This window comes from Patella vulgata, chromosome 7 (genome assembly GCF_932274485.2).
Source record: "Patella vulgata chromosome 7, xgPatVulg1.2, whole genome shotgun sequence".
In the NCBI taxonomy this organism is placed as follows: domain Eukaryota; kingdom Metazoa; phylum Mollusca; class Gastropoda; family Patellidae; genus Patella; species Patella vulgata.
This window is the reverse complement of record NC_065885.2, coordinates 28,331,311-28,346,580: the sequence shown is the minus strand read 5'-3', so window position 1 is coordinate 28,346,580 and position 15,270 is coordinate 28,331,311. Positions and strand designations below refer to the sequence as shown.

Below are 15,270 nucleotides of genomic sequence, written 5' to 3'. Positions count from 1 at the left end.
ACTAAAAATACTCGTGTTTTGAAAAGTATACGACATACTATGTTAGTTCTATATCATGATTACACCACCCCATGCATTGAATGAAGTCCCGAAATGACCTAGTTTGTGTCGAGTGGACGTTAAACCCCATTTCTCTCTCCCTCTCGCATTGAATGAAGACCACTGCGGCGTCCTTTATACTTCGTGGATTACTCGCGTTATCGGTTAAATTATGTTATGAGTTACTCGTGTTGCATATACAATAACTTCCGGGTTAATAATGCCAGCTCAATTTTTCGTCATAGGTCACGAGATGTAAACAGGGCAAGGGCTAACCCCAACCCATAGAGTTATATATAGCTCTATGCCTCAACCCTAACTCTGCGGCTAGCCAAATGCTTACCCTAACCCTAACCTACAATCTCCGCCAACAATCACGCGCACTAACCTTATTTGCATCTCAGCGACCTTGACAAAATTGAGCTAGCCTTAACAAATAGATTTAGCCATTGTTGTTGACTCCTTGAACGTTTTGGATAAAAAAAAAATGTTTATTAATATATTTATATTATATACTTGACAAACACAGTAAACCGTTCAAGGTCGATCCATAGCTTATTGCTGAAGTAAAGTTGACAAAGTTAAACATTTTATTAGATCTACGTGTTTATATTTAATTAATCGCGTGTTGATATTTGTAAGGTCCTACTCCTACTTTCAATTTCTGATTGGTTAGAACTAGATATCGAAACTTTCAGTCAACCAACGAAAGAATTATAAAAAGAATCGGCGTTTAAAACTCAAGGTGTAAATTCTGTGATGCAGAGAGTTTTAACAGGAGCGTATTTTTACAGCATAAGACCATTTCTTGCCAGAAACTGTAGAGGAATGGCATCGAAACTCGAAAAACCGGTTGAAACTTCCATAAGAAGCAAACTAACAGAGACATTTCAGCCAGTTGTATTAGAAGTTTTAAATGAAAGTCATATGCATAGTGTCCCAAAAGGATCAGAGACACATTTTAAAGTTGTGGTTGTTTCTGATAAGTTTGAAACTATTCCACTGATAAAGAGACATCGCCTTGTGAATGAATCCCTACAAGAAGAATTGAATTCTGGTGTACATGCATTATCTATTGTTGCAAAAACATGTAAACAATGGGAAGATTCTGGTCAAAATATTGGAAAATCCCCTCCATGTATGGGTGGTGCAGGTCTCTAATTCTAAAGTAAAATTTGAAGAGATGCTGATTGCTATATGTATGCATTTTAATGAAAATAAATAATTTTATGACTGTTTTTCATTTTGACCAGTTTGTAATCTCAGACATCTTTACCATTTGTTTAACTTAGGCATTATGCAAGAGCTAAATGTGCCTATTGCAAGTATTTCTTTAGGCCTTAAATTTTATATGAACTATTAAAGATACATTATGGAAGATTAAATAAAGAGCTGGCAGTTCGCACTGTAGTACAATGTAGTTAAAAACTAGATAATATAAAGGGAATATGCTGAAAATTTCAGTCATATTGCACCACTCTGAACCGAGATATTAGCGATTGAATTTTGGGCCTCGTCCCGATCATCATTACTAAAGTCTGTACAATAAAAAAAAAAGTCTTGATTATCCACGTTTTCGTTTAATCATCAATGAGTGGGGAACAGCAGATCGGATTCAAATCCAGTGAGAATCCGACACATGAGATGGCATCGAGAGATGATCACGGTCTTTTCATGTTAACAAATGTCTAATAAATAGTTTATATCACATTTCAGACCCAAAGAAAGACCTTCAATAGGCAGATTTAGCTCTTGCATAATGTAGGCTATGTTTAAAGATACATTAGTAAAGACTTTAATAAAGAGTTGGCCATATTCTTGCTATAATAATTCAAAAATAGATGATATAAAAAGAAAATATTGAAAATTGCAGTCAAATTACTTTATTTTTAACAGGGTATCACTGTTGAAAGTTTAGACTAGAAATAGGCATCAACTGTCCCTGCATCATCTCTGAGAATTGCAGATCGTTTGGTTGACAGACGATAACTCCACCCGCATATTCCCGATTATCAAGTAACATTCTCAATGGCTTCAGCCTTCAGTACCCTCGATTGACAGGCCTTTCATCGGCAGTCTGCGGCAGTGATGTCAGTCAGCAACGGTAAACGTTAGCTTGGTCAGCCATTTATTGATTTAATTATGAAATGGTCGACTGTTTAAATCCAAGCTATATCCAAGCCATCCGAGGGTCTACAGAGTTGATTTTGAGCTTGTCATGTAAATAAAGGTCTAATTAATAATTTCTATAATGTCTAAAGCCTAAAGAAAGACTTGCAATGGGCAGATTTAGCTCTTCACTAATTGTATCTTTAACTAGACATTATATTAACATGTCAAGACCATAATCAACTCTTGATGCCATCTGATGGGTCAGATTTTCAACAGATTTGAATCCAATCTGTGGTTCAATGGCTGATGATGAATAATCTGTAAAAATGGATAATCAAGACTTTTTTTTATTATTGTAACAATGGTAACAATGATAATCAAGGCTACAGTGTTTTTAAAATGAGGATTTCTTGACTCGGAGTGAAGTAATTTGATTGAAATTTTCAGCATATTCCCTTTACATTATCTTTTTTTAACTATTAGTATTATAGCGAGAACTGTCGGCTCTTTATCTAATCTTCCATAATGCCACTTTAAGTCCGAAAATTATTTTGGACAGTACATGTACCTACAAGGTCATTTGTAGTTCCCCCACGGGCCCACCCAAGCCTTTTCAACAAAGGATATCTTGTATAGACTTGGAGTCTAGATCAAATGATCTTCAATATTCCACAGACTCTGAATGTGAAATAGAAATATATGATCGAATATGAGACTGACAATCAGTCGACCACTGATGCATGATTAATAAATATCGGTATTGAACATTTATGATTTGACTGATTAATTTTTGTTAGTTTGATATCAAAAGAAAGAGAAGGAAATTCTTTCAAATGTTTAGTTTATTTATTTATGAACACTCACAATAATACAGAACATTTATTAAGAGTTTATTTAATGTACATTTGTAATTTAGACTATTCATAAGCAGTCTCCTCTAGAAATTTTGTGGGTGTTTTAAATGGCTCCAGCAAAATACACTCCTGTGTAATTGTCAGATCTCAAGGCCTGATCATGTGAAATGCAATCAAAAATGTTCTGCACTAAGGGCGCCAGATAGTGAAAATGTTTTTAAAATTCAGTTAATTAAAAAAGGAAACAAATGTTTTCTCTGTACTTTCCTTCAAAAGTTTTTTTTTTGTAAGGAGTGGAAAAGACTTCTCAGTAAATAAAACAATTATTGACCTTTGATTTTGAAGAGTTTGAATCAGTTATTTTGTAAATGGAAGAGATTGAAATGAGATTCTATGTAAAATAAACTTCACTCCAAAATTTTGAGGGTCCTGTCAACTTACACCAAAGTTTGCTATGAAATTTGGAACTGGTGGGTTGGACAGCAAGTTGTTTTCGTTCCTCTTTATTATTTGTAATTTTCGAGGAAACCAAGATGGCGGCGCCCATAGCGGACGACGCTTCATTTACCAGAGCATTAGATGGCATTTTTAAAAGCTGGACTGCCCTGCAGGTAATTCTGTTAATTTGTTTTTAGTAAGTAACTTGGTAGAGAATAATACAATCGTAAATTGAAATATTTAAATGTGATATATTTTTACATTGCATCACTTGTCAAATGACGACAAATTTCGTGTGCGATGGAGGTTCCAAGAAGATAAGGACTACTTGCGATTTATACGGAACGCAATCGGTTTATTCCAGTTATGAAATCAAGCATTGCTTATATAATATTATAGAGACAAAACTTCATGCAGTATGTTATGCGAGGGTTATTTCTTAGCACACACATCTTATCGTAGTCATTCGCAGGGTAACTGTAACACTAGTGAGTAGTTTATACATAACCATTTCAGAAATGTCTCTGCTCATTTTAATCTGTACGTTGGAGAAGCAGATGTTATCCTAATCCAGTAAACATCGCAGGCTAGCGTTGACATCGAGATTTGATTATGGTCTGGATAAGTTAATTAATGTCTAATTAATGATTTATATAACATTTCAGGCCTAAAGTCTAAAGACCTGCAATAGGCAGATTTAGCTCTTGCATAATGGATGTTTAAGGGTTGTACTACTACTAGTTACTTTAGTAACAGATATTCATATTGCTTCGCTCTCTATCCAGAACGAAGCGATAAGAATATCCGTTACTAAAGTAACTAGGTTCTTTCCTTTTCAAACTAGTGTGTGCAACAGTAATATTGATTGAATCGTTAATACCAGACTGAATTTATATTTTATCTAGTTAGCAGTTAGTCATGGTTTTGGTGGTGCCTACAGTCAGGAAAAGGCGGAATGGTTAGTGTTTGCAACAGAAACTTGGTTTAGTGAAAATTGTAAGAATATTTATTTTTGTTTTATTTCAAATAAAAAGATAGGGTATTTGTGTGATTGTTGTAAAAGCCTAAAAGGACTATTAATCGACAACAATTGGTCAAATCATTACTATTTTCAAAATCTGCGTAGGCTTTGTTAACAAAATTTAAGGAGATTTTGACATTTAGATACCGGTAATTAATATTTGCAGAAATGGGAATACATGTACTTATTATTCATTAAAATATCATGATATATATTGACTTTAAAAAGGGAGAGGGGCTTTACATAGGCTAAGCCTGTTCCCCAATCCCATTCAGACAACCTGAATAAAAATATTGTTTATAAAAAAAAAAAAAGACTTTAAAAATCGTACTACAAGATACTGTTTGTTCAAAACTTATCACAATGTACTGATATAACATATACCTGTATATTTTTACCACCCTGCATTTTATTAAATTGTTCAGAATAATAAATTTCCGTTTTTAAAAATTACATTGTGAATTTATATGCAAGAAGTCTTTCACTGAGCAAATGATAGGAACAGTATGGTAATAATTCAAACAAAAGTAAATTCTTTATAATGCAACATTTGTGTCTCCCTACCTAGAAATACAAATTATTTGTGACAGTTTTTCTTTTACATTAAAACATTTTTAACCCAACGGCCACAAAGGCCAGAAGGCACTGCCACTGGGGTGATTTAGCATCCTGGGCGGTGGGGTGCACAGATGGACTTTGAGGGCTGCAGGTGGCATTGCAGGATGCCTGTTGGGGATCCCTTATTAGAGTCTGATTACTCTGATTCATTATAATATTTATTACAGCTAGAATAGAAACATATGAGTGTGAAGAATACCTAGAAGATGTGTTAAATCAAGAATTTGATTTAATAATTGAGGATGGAAGTTTAAGTGAAGTAAGTGATACCGCACATCAATAATTCTCAACCATTCGAAACTAAGATTAATAGTTAAGTGGACAAACTGTTGACGTCAGAGTGCACTAGCCTTACAGATGACATGCCTGAATGTGCAGTCTTTGGGTGTTTAAATAAGACCAGCAAAATTGGAAAGTGATCTATTATAAAATTGCCAACTCCAAACAGAAAACCAGCGGAAAGGTACAGAGCAATTCTCTGGTTGTGGAACATTGGTTCTGGTCATGAAATAAAAAATATTCAACAACAAGGCTGTTTCTTCGAACCATTTCGATAACGACTTGCGTGGTGAATTGTTGTGGATACACTTAGTTTCAAAAAAAATAAAGGTTTAAAACCAGATGCCTTTCCAACCATGTTCAGCATTAATTGGCAGTCAGAAACATCGTCTTGAGCAGTGCACTATTCTAATAGTAAATTAACTAGGTTTGGAGTTTGGACTAGATGACGTAATATGTAGTGCACTATGATGTCAGACATTTGTATACTTCTAATTTTTATCTTCATATTAAATCATGGACAAATACATTTTAATTATCAGACAGAAATATATACATTAATGTATTTTCCGAAGAATGTCTTGTTTACTTGAACCTTTCCTTTAATATTTTCTGATTTTTCTCCTACCGATATGTAATTAGGACACTGATCTCACACTACATTTAGCAAAGCCCACAAATTTTCAAGTCCTGTTTTTGATAGTCAGTTGTAATTGGGTTGAATGTTTACCAAATACTTCCAATTAAATTATAACAAGATCTTTATTTCATTTTGTTGTTGATATACTGTACATAGGATCTAACCACATGATTACGGGTTATATATTCCCTTTCTAGTCAGATTAATTAAAAAGAAACAGATGTATTGTCTAATTATAAAGCAAGGAACCTAGGTTCACCCATATACACTTTTACATCCATGAAGGGTGGGATTCAAAGAAAAGTAAATTTTCCTCCCTTGCAGTGTACATATTAATCATAGAACTGTTACATGTAGTTTCAGTATGACCAATATATTGTGTTGATGAGATGGTAACTTGATTTCAGTCTGTTGCTGTATAAAAGCAGGAAATTATTTTACATATATCCTGTTCACGGAGTTATAAATTTATGTTTTAGATAGCCAAAAAAATATGTAGATTTTACCAGTTATTTAAAGAAAAGAAATATGATGAAATAAAAGAATATATTAGAACATTACCTGTTGCTCAGGTTAATAATTGTCAGAAGGCAGAAAGTGATGAAGAAATCGAGGCAAGTGGTAAAGTTTTATTGAATATGAATTGTTATTGCTTTAAGGAGATAATTGTTAATGTCTGTATCCAAGAAAAATAGACCAGTACATTCACAATGGAAAGATTCTGTTTATTAATCTATTTATAGAAGCTATATATAACTCCTTAAACTTTTGTTATCCCTTGAATTAGTTCTTCTATCTAACTCATCTAAGATAATATAAATCAGCTTTTATCTCTTTATATTTAGAACACTGTAAAATAGTGAAAGCAAGAAAAAAAAATAGTACCAGGCTTGGGCATAATGACTTTAGTTGTTTTTGTTTTTTTTTCTAAATTTTTAGAGTGACATAGATGAAATCAATGACGGCCCCTCTACATCTGGTAGCACTAATCAGCAACCCACACAAAGTACGTCACAAAGTTCATCTGCACAGCAACCCAATAGTAGTATGTCTTTAGTATTTAATTAATTGAAAATTTATCAGAGATATAAATATTCAGTGGCTTTTTGTGTTTGTAGACCTTGCTGTGTTATTATATGCAGTTCAGGAAGAATTCCATTTGACTCACAAAAGTATCCTGTCACAAGTATTTAAGAAGTTTTTGTCTGAATCAGAAACAGTTGCCATGCTCGAGATCCTGAAACTCAATGCATGTAACAAAAAACTTTTTATGTTCAAAAAATGGATTTTAATAAATGTATACATATTATATAGCAAATAAATATTATCTTTTTGACTTTAATCTTTGTTCTACTTTAATTTAGATGTGAGCCAGTCAAGTAGGAATGAATCTAATATGGAAACAGAAGAAGAAGGTGATGGTTGGACTGTTGTTGGAAAAACTAAAAAGAACAGATAGTGATCAATAGTGTTCTTAAAGACTCTTATTAACAATCTTCATGGTTAACATGCTTTTAATTAAACGGAAGGAAAATCTCTTCACAAAGTGTTGGTGGTAGTACACTTAGGGATTGTTGATACTAACTATTTTTCTTATAAGTTAACATCACAGTCATCAGTGATTTTGTTTGATTTATCCTAGCTTGACATTTTGCAGAAAAGAGAATCCAAGGATATCATGGGAAAGACTGCTTTTGAACAAACATATCAGAAGCGACCTATACGCTGTATGAAAAGTTAAAATCAGCTGCCTATTTGCAGGAGTATTTGGTGCATTTTCTTTAAACTTTCATTGGTGAAAATATAGCCTATCAAAGGACTGACGAGTATAACAATGACTTCTTTTTAGAGATCCACTGGCATTATGGAAGATTAGATAAAGGAGCTGATAGTTAAAAAATAGATAATGTAAAGGGAATTAGCTGAAAATTTCAGTCAAATTACTTCACTCTGAGCCAAAAAATTATCATTTCAATAACACAGTAGCTTCGATTGTCATTGTTACCATTGTTATGATAATAAACAAAGTCTTGATTATCCATTTTTATGGGTAATCATCAACCACCGTTGAACCGCAGATCGGATTCAAATCTGTTTAAAATCGGACCTATCAGATGGCATTGATGGTTGATTATGGTTTTGTCATGTTAAAAAATGTCTAATTAATAGTTTATATAACATTTAGGGCCTAAAGAGAGACCTGCGATAGGCAGATTTAGCTCTTGCATAATGCATGTTTAAGTTTGTTGGTGACCTATGTTGACAATATTAATACTGGATAAATTAATCAATTTATATAAATTATTATTTACTTATTTAGTAAATATTTTGTTACTGGTGACTCAGTATGTTTACTTCATACTGGGTATTAAAACTTTTTGATAATGCTTTTTAATATATTTGAATCTGGATTTTGCAATAAATTTAAAAGTGATACACATCTTCTAGTAGTCTTGAGAAAGTGATCATCACACTATTTCTTTACTTATAATGTTTACAAAATTACAAATTTATTTTTGCCATATTTAGACTTTACAAATCTGCCATACTAAACTTACGCTGTCTGTCTACAATTACCTCCTCTTGAGAACAGAGTTTGAGATAGTTGACCAACATTTTAAGTCCTAAATAGACAATTTTAGTTGAAAACACTAAATATACTTCGAGAATTTTGAGAAGTATTTGTTCTGCTTCCATTAAATATGGAATTGAAAAGGTTTATTTAGTCTTCGTGTATATGACAGATTTGAAACGGTGTACAACCATATTACAAAACAATATACTTACTTTTTGATATGGCGGCCATTCAGGACAGAGATCTATTCTCGAAGTACAGTAGATAGTTCTCTGTGTGCAAAATGCAAATCTGCTACTGTTACGCCTGGGTCAAACTTATTATATTTGATGTACAAGATCAATTTTATAAGTAAAATAAAGGTTGATCAGAAGTGACGTGCGAGTAGATGATACCATCTTTAATCAATGGAACCCCATGCTTGTACATCACTGGATAGCATTGCCTGTCTGGTGTTTGGTGAGGTTGATCTGTTACAGATTTAAAGAATCCTAAAGTAATACAAAGAAAGGAAAGAAGTTATTGTTACTGACAGAAGTAGAGATCAGTAACACCATGTTAAATTTCTGGACATATGAATACCGGTAATCAGGGTAATTTCCTTGAAACTGAATTGGTATAACAGTTCTGCAATCACTGTTGTATCAAAGAAGTAAATACTTACTGCCTGAACCATCGTAAATTTTAAACAGATTTCTTTGATTATGAACAAACTGCTTAACTTTGGTTATTATAAACTTACCAGTGTGTTAGAATTCAACTCCCGTTAAATAAAATCCATTGCACAACTAAATATTCCAACAAGTAAAAAAAATTCTCTCTTGAAAAATTGAAATCCCACAAACTTTAAATTTGAGCAATACCAAAATTGAAACTGATTATGTCACTCTTCGGGAGATATCATTTAGTACATAGGGGTGACAGCATACTACATTGAAATAGTTTTTGGTACTTTTACGACAATTTCAAGTTTAGCATAAGAATAAGCTATTAGAAGTCTCGGCTCGGTATTGAGTTTGAGCGTTCACACACATTACTGTCCGTATTCCTTTACTTTGTTACCCTCTTTTACATTCTAGTAAAATCTCCACAAAGTCTATAGCTTTCTTGTTTGAAATATTTTGTTTTAATTATTTGATTAGAGACTCGGATGGGAGAATTTTCACATGCGGCACCAAAACGATGACAAATCTTTGCAGGTGGGTTTAAGAAATTATAATATCTTTTTCTTTAAGTACAGAACATAGTTGTCTGGTTGAAAACTGGATAAAATTCAGAAAATGAAACCATAAAAAGTGTTGAATCATTTGAGTTTGTATTTTATTTCTATAAAGCCCTCTTTCAATTCAAACTTTCAAAAATATAATTATCTATTATTACATAAGATTTTCGATTGGATTTTGAAACGGTTATTATTGGATAGAAAGAATGCTATCAAATTGACAATACAGTTGGAAACGCTGGATGTGAACTTCATCTTGCTTGTTAAATTATTTATAATATAAAGAAGATACGGAAGTTTGAGTTTATATATGACTTTATTTTTACGAATATCTGTGCAGTGGTTTTAATACAAACCATAATTTGATATTTTTCATTGCCCAAACTCAGATAATCGAATTGGTCGCACTTTGTTTTGATTGCAACACGTGGATCTGTCAAAGTAAAACCACCCCAACAACAACTTCATTGGTTTCGACCAATACTTGACGAAAGTCATGTTGTCTTCCACTCGGCCGAAATTACAAGTAAATAGTCAAATTTTTCAAGCGAGAACTTTCTATTCGTTGGAATATTTAATTGTGCAATGGGTTTTATTTGACGGGAGTTGATTTGAAACACACAGGTAAGTTTATAATAACCACAGTTAAGTAGTTTGTTCATAATTAAAGAAATCTATTTAAAATTTAAGACGTTCAGACAGTAGCTGCTGCGGGTGTATGTTTCATTGCCTGGCTTTGGTAAGTGATCGTCATACCACATCATTCGTACACTTGCATGTTGGAATTTCCTTTAAATTACCCCATTATTATGCAAATCTCCTGATCATTTTTGAATAGCTCAATAGTTTTGACAAGTGTTTGGACTATTTCTTTACATCTTGGCATTTAATTTGTATACTTAAAACCACTTCTATCAGTGGGTAAACTAAAGTATGGTACTGTTCCTTTAAGAATAAACTTTCTAAAGCAATATCTTTTAATATCCATTTATTTCATATTTCAATGATACATAGAGGACAAACAACACTTAACAAAATATACAGTGAGGACCTAAATTACAACTGCACAATATAAAAGGATTCAATTAATAAATACATTTCTGAAAAGGGCTGACAGCAAATGTACAGGCAGAACAAATGAAGACAACATAAAAGTTTGATAATCTCAATTTACATGGTAAATATAACAATATAAAATACATGAAAGTCGAGGAACTATCTGTTTCCCTGTATATCATATCATAAAGTTAGAGTGTTTACAAGAATTGTGGTCAAACATAGTTGATTTCATTAAGAATTACTTCGCAATTTATATTGTGTGTTTCTAAAGCTTCTGTTTGCTCTTGTTTTTTAATCTATTGCGCACTGCACACCCTAAACCCCAGATAATGGTTAACAATAATATACTTTTTAAGTGAACAGAAAACAGTTTCTCTAGAAAAATTTACATTTTGTAATTGGACATATCACAGACAAGATGAGATTTAGCCATGAAAAGGATTTCATTTTTCGTTTGGGTCAGTTATGAATTAGTGGCTTTAATAGGTAACACTGATAATCTAACATACTTTTTACAGTGTGTAATCACAAACAAAAACATGTAAGAGAAAAATCAAGAATAAAGCAACTGACCAAATTACTTGCTGCACACTTCTAATTTTACAACTAAAACTAACATAGTGTTGCCAGACAACAAATATACGCCAACTACCAGCTTTTTGAACAGTGGTTTCAAATTACCGGTAATAGGGTCTGGCAAAAACTAGGCAATTTCTTGATGATCCAGTCTGAATTTCAATAGGGTTCTTCCTTAATTATGACATGGCAGTAACTCTGTGAAAATCATTCATTGCCTGGCTGGATTGAATTTCGATAGGATTCCTCCTTAGCTCTATGGAATAATCCCAGCATGTTTGAAAAAAAATCTCATTAACTCTTCCCTGTGTGACGCAATCCATTCAAGTGGGCCAAAAAAATGTTACCCATTCTGAGAAGGGGTGCATGTATTGAGTATGTTATTAATTATTGAAACGTGTTCAGAAATAGTGACAAAATAGGAGACTATTACTATCCAATAAAAACATGCTTCTGTGACATTTTTCTGAAAAAAATATTAAAGTATTCACATCTAAAAAAAGTAGTGCACAATCAGAATGGGTAATAGTTTTTGGGGCCCACCCTGGTATGAATGACTAGCAAAATTTAATCCTTAGGACTAGCTCATCACATCAACATTCATTAATAATAACCTGATTAATGAATGTTTAAATTGAAAAAAAAATATCTTTGTCATTTTAAATATTAAAGATTATATAAGACAGCACCATTGCAAATTCTTATACATCATGATACCAATTAAGCACACACAATAATTTAAAACTTCAATTTATTACATTTTGTTCTTTAACTATATTTATTTCCTTTACAAAAGGACTAAAACTAAATCCTTGATCATTCTAACAAATTAACTCACTAGTAAAAAGTTAATTTCAGTTCTCTGGGGATTCAGTCACCATACCAAAACTGAGATTGCATTACTTGATCAATGTGAATAATAATATATAAATATAGTCACAGAGTGAAAATATCTTTTATAAAGTTTTCACTTGTATTTTTTTCCATAACAGATGAGCATTATCACTAGCATCTTGCATCTAAATATCATATGGAAGACATGATGTTATCTTCTATATGTCATGTTACTAATTTCAGGAACATTAGTGTTGATTTATAATTTAGGAACCAGCCTCCTGTTCCTGTCCTAGGCCTTCTAAAATTATACCCATAGGTGTTCTCTTTAAACCAACATACTCCATTTTGTTTGTTATTTTATTCTTCATACTTCTCATTCTTAACGATGCATGGATTAAAATTACTGAAATACAGGTAAGTAAGTTTTAATTAAAATAATAAAACTAAACACTTAAACTTTTAATTTTCATTCATTTCTGAGAACATTTGATCAAGGCACAACCAGAATCTAATAATGGTTGCTCCCACTGCAAACAAACTAATAAAACATCCTGGTGACATGTAGACCAACATAACAAAATAATTAACCTGAATGTCAGGATGGATATAATTATAAACTTTTAGCCACATGTATATAAACTTGATACTAGACAACATCAGATATATATTCTGGTAATGGTAAGCATATGCTGCCTATTGTCAAGTTATTTGGCATACACACTGTAGGCCACACTACAAAAGTAAAGATATGTTTTGTTTAACATCTTCGGTAAAGTGCAAAAACACCCTTAAATAATTTCTAGAAACTTACACAATAGAGGAAAAGCAATTCCAAACATAAATACTATCACAGCACCAAACATATAAACTAGTAAATAACCTCCAACCAGAATGACCACAACGCTTATTAATGGATGGTCCCGCTTAAACTTTCTTGCTTTCCACTGGTTATTTGTTGAATATACAAATCCACCAAATGCAACAGATATTGCAGCAAATCCAAGAACCATCTTTATTGGGTGAATTATTCTGAAAAATAAACTTTATATTTACTATGCTTAAAGAGGCATTATCACTTACAACAAGTAAATTTTACATAATATTGTTTAATCCTTGACCTAATTATTAAAGCAAGACCTATAATTTAGAAAGGCTTTTAGAATGCAAGCAACTCTTCTAAATGCCTTGAAAACCTCTATAATGTATATTATAAACATATACGTGAGCTGATCTAGAGGGGCTTATTTACAAAACAAGTATTTTTCTTGAACAATCTGACTTTTCGGGCAGACAGGTAAAGTGAAAAAATAAGTGCCCGAAATCTAATAAAACACTAATTTTACTTTTCTTTTACCGGTGATCGAGTACCAGAAAATTGTACTGAATTGACTAAGATTTGAAACATTATGGTTTGGAGCCACTCTACATTGTGTAACATTTTTCGGGCATCAATTATTATTTGTGAATGCAGTTGCAACAGTCTGATTGGATGGTTGGAATTCAGATCGGCATAGAGTGGGATTTCAGTTACCAAACCATTGGACAACTTTGAAGCTGCTTAACTCACGGGATGTAATAGTAGAAAAACGCATTTGTGGCGGTTAAATTTTCAAAAAATTTTCCGAGAGGGCGAGACCCCTATAGCCTACCCTGCGACAATTGATTGGCTGTTTGGGAATCAGGTCAACCACTTAAGGTAGGCTATATTAGACCACATTAGAGTTACTGTATTCACGGGCTGGAATAGCACGAAAACACGTTTATGGCAGTTAAATTTTCTCCCTACGGTCTGTGGACTGTAAACGATTGATTTGTTGACTGGAATTTGAGTCAGCCACCTAAATTTGAAGTTGTTGTATTCATGGACTGAAATCGCAGGAAAACGTGTTTGCGGCCATCAAATTTTCCCGAATTTGGGATCTTGCAAAAGATTGACGCTGCCCTCTGTAACCAAACATTTTTGGGGGCATTTCGGGTTCTGTCCTAAGAGTCATCGACCATGTATGCCCATCAGTGTTTAGAATTCGGCAAGAAAAGTTGTAAGCCAACAGGACCCGCTGGTAGACGCCATTCATGAAAGTTGTAGGTCCTAACATTAACTTGTGAGCCCAATAAATATTAACAAAACACACGTACACTACCCCACCCCAAATTCCTTGAACTTCTAAGTTCCGTAGGGGTCTTCTACAGCCATTTGGGACAGGTTTAAAAGTTAAAATATGTATTCAATATTGATTGACTGTTCACATGACAATTTTAACTTTTGGAAAATTCAATATTTATAGAGCAGAGCCTGCTCTAAGACTTCGTTACTAAAGTAACTAAGACAAAATAGAAACTGGAACATATCCTGTGTCAATCTGTTTCACAGAGAATTACGAGTCTCGTATTATATCTCTGTCATAGATGACTGCCTTAACACGTGCTGTCACAGCACGCGGTGTGAATCATTGGCTGAATGGCGCATGCATTGTTTACATAAGACATAACTGCTTCGGAGAGAATGCTGCATTTTAGTCATTTTAATACCCATTTACACTAAATCGGAAATAATTTTTACCTACAAATACGTCAAACGCCTTTATTTATTTTTCCAATATATACAAAAAATGTTTTAGAATTTAATTTGTGGCAGGAAAAAAGTTAATATTACTAGCTCATTAAGCCGCATCAATGTCATCCTTATCAGTGATTGTCGCGGCCAAGCGAATATTCACTGCGGATCAGTGTCATCCTGTGTCTGTCAGATTTGGTAAAATGTAACTCAACACCAAGTCTACGTACCCAATTACAAGAAATAATACCAATGCTGTTAAAAAGTAATTAGTTTGGTAGTACAACAAATTATTGAGCACCCTGTTAGACCATTTTTCCGGATCCTTAATATTTGGGATCTGAAATCGGGCTGAGCCAAATAAAAAATCTTCAATTCCACGAAGAGGTGCCAACTCTACATCAGCCATGTTGTCTGTTTTAAGACCCTTTACAACATTTTTGTTC

General features: G+C 33.1%; 1 protein-coding gene and 1 long non-coding RNA gene across 2 annotated transcripts; one reads left to right on the top strand and one right to left on the bottom strand.

Annotated features, from left to right (window-relative positions):
* The first annotated feature begins 1,200 nt into the window (after positions 1 to 1,200).
* On the top strand, positions 1,201 to 6,615 carry LOC126828617 (uncharacterized). The gene is made up of 4 exons (XR_007683175.2): positions 1,201 to 3,616; positions 4,349 to 4,439; positions 5,250 to 5,341; positions 6,481 to 6,615. It is a non-coding gene; the product is annotated as an uncharacterized LOC126828617 (long non-coding RNA).
* Positions 6,616 to 10,771: 4,156 nt separating this feature from the next.
* LOC126828616 (PRA1 family protein 3) lies at positions 10,772 to 15,267 on the bottom strand. The gene is made up of 3 exons (XM_050558498.2): positions 15,055 to 15,267; positions 13,082 to 13,299; positions 10,772 to 12,673 (listed from the first exon to the last, which is right to left on the bottom strand). The coding sequence occupies exons 1-3, from the start codon at positions 15,231 to 15,233 to the stop codon at positions 12,534 to 12,536; spliced, it is 537 nt and encodes a 178-aa protein (XP_050414455.1). The 5' UTR covers positions 15,234 to 15,267; the 3' UTR covers positions 10,772 to 12,533.
* Between the last annotated feature and the right edge of the window lie 3 nt (positions 15,268 to 15,270).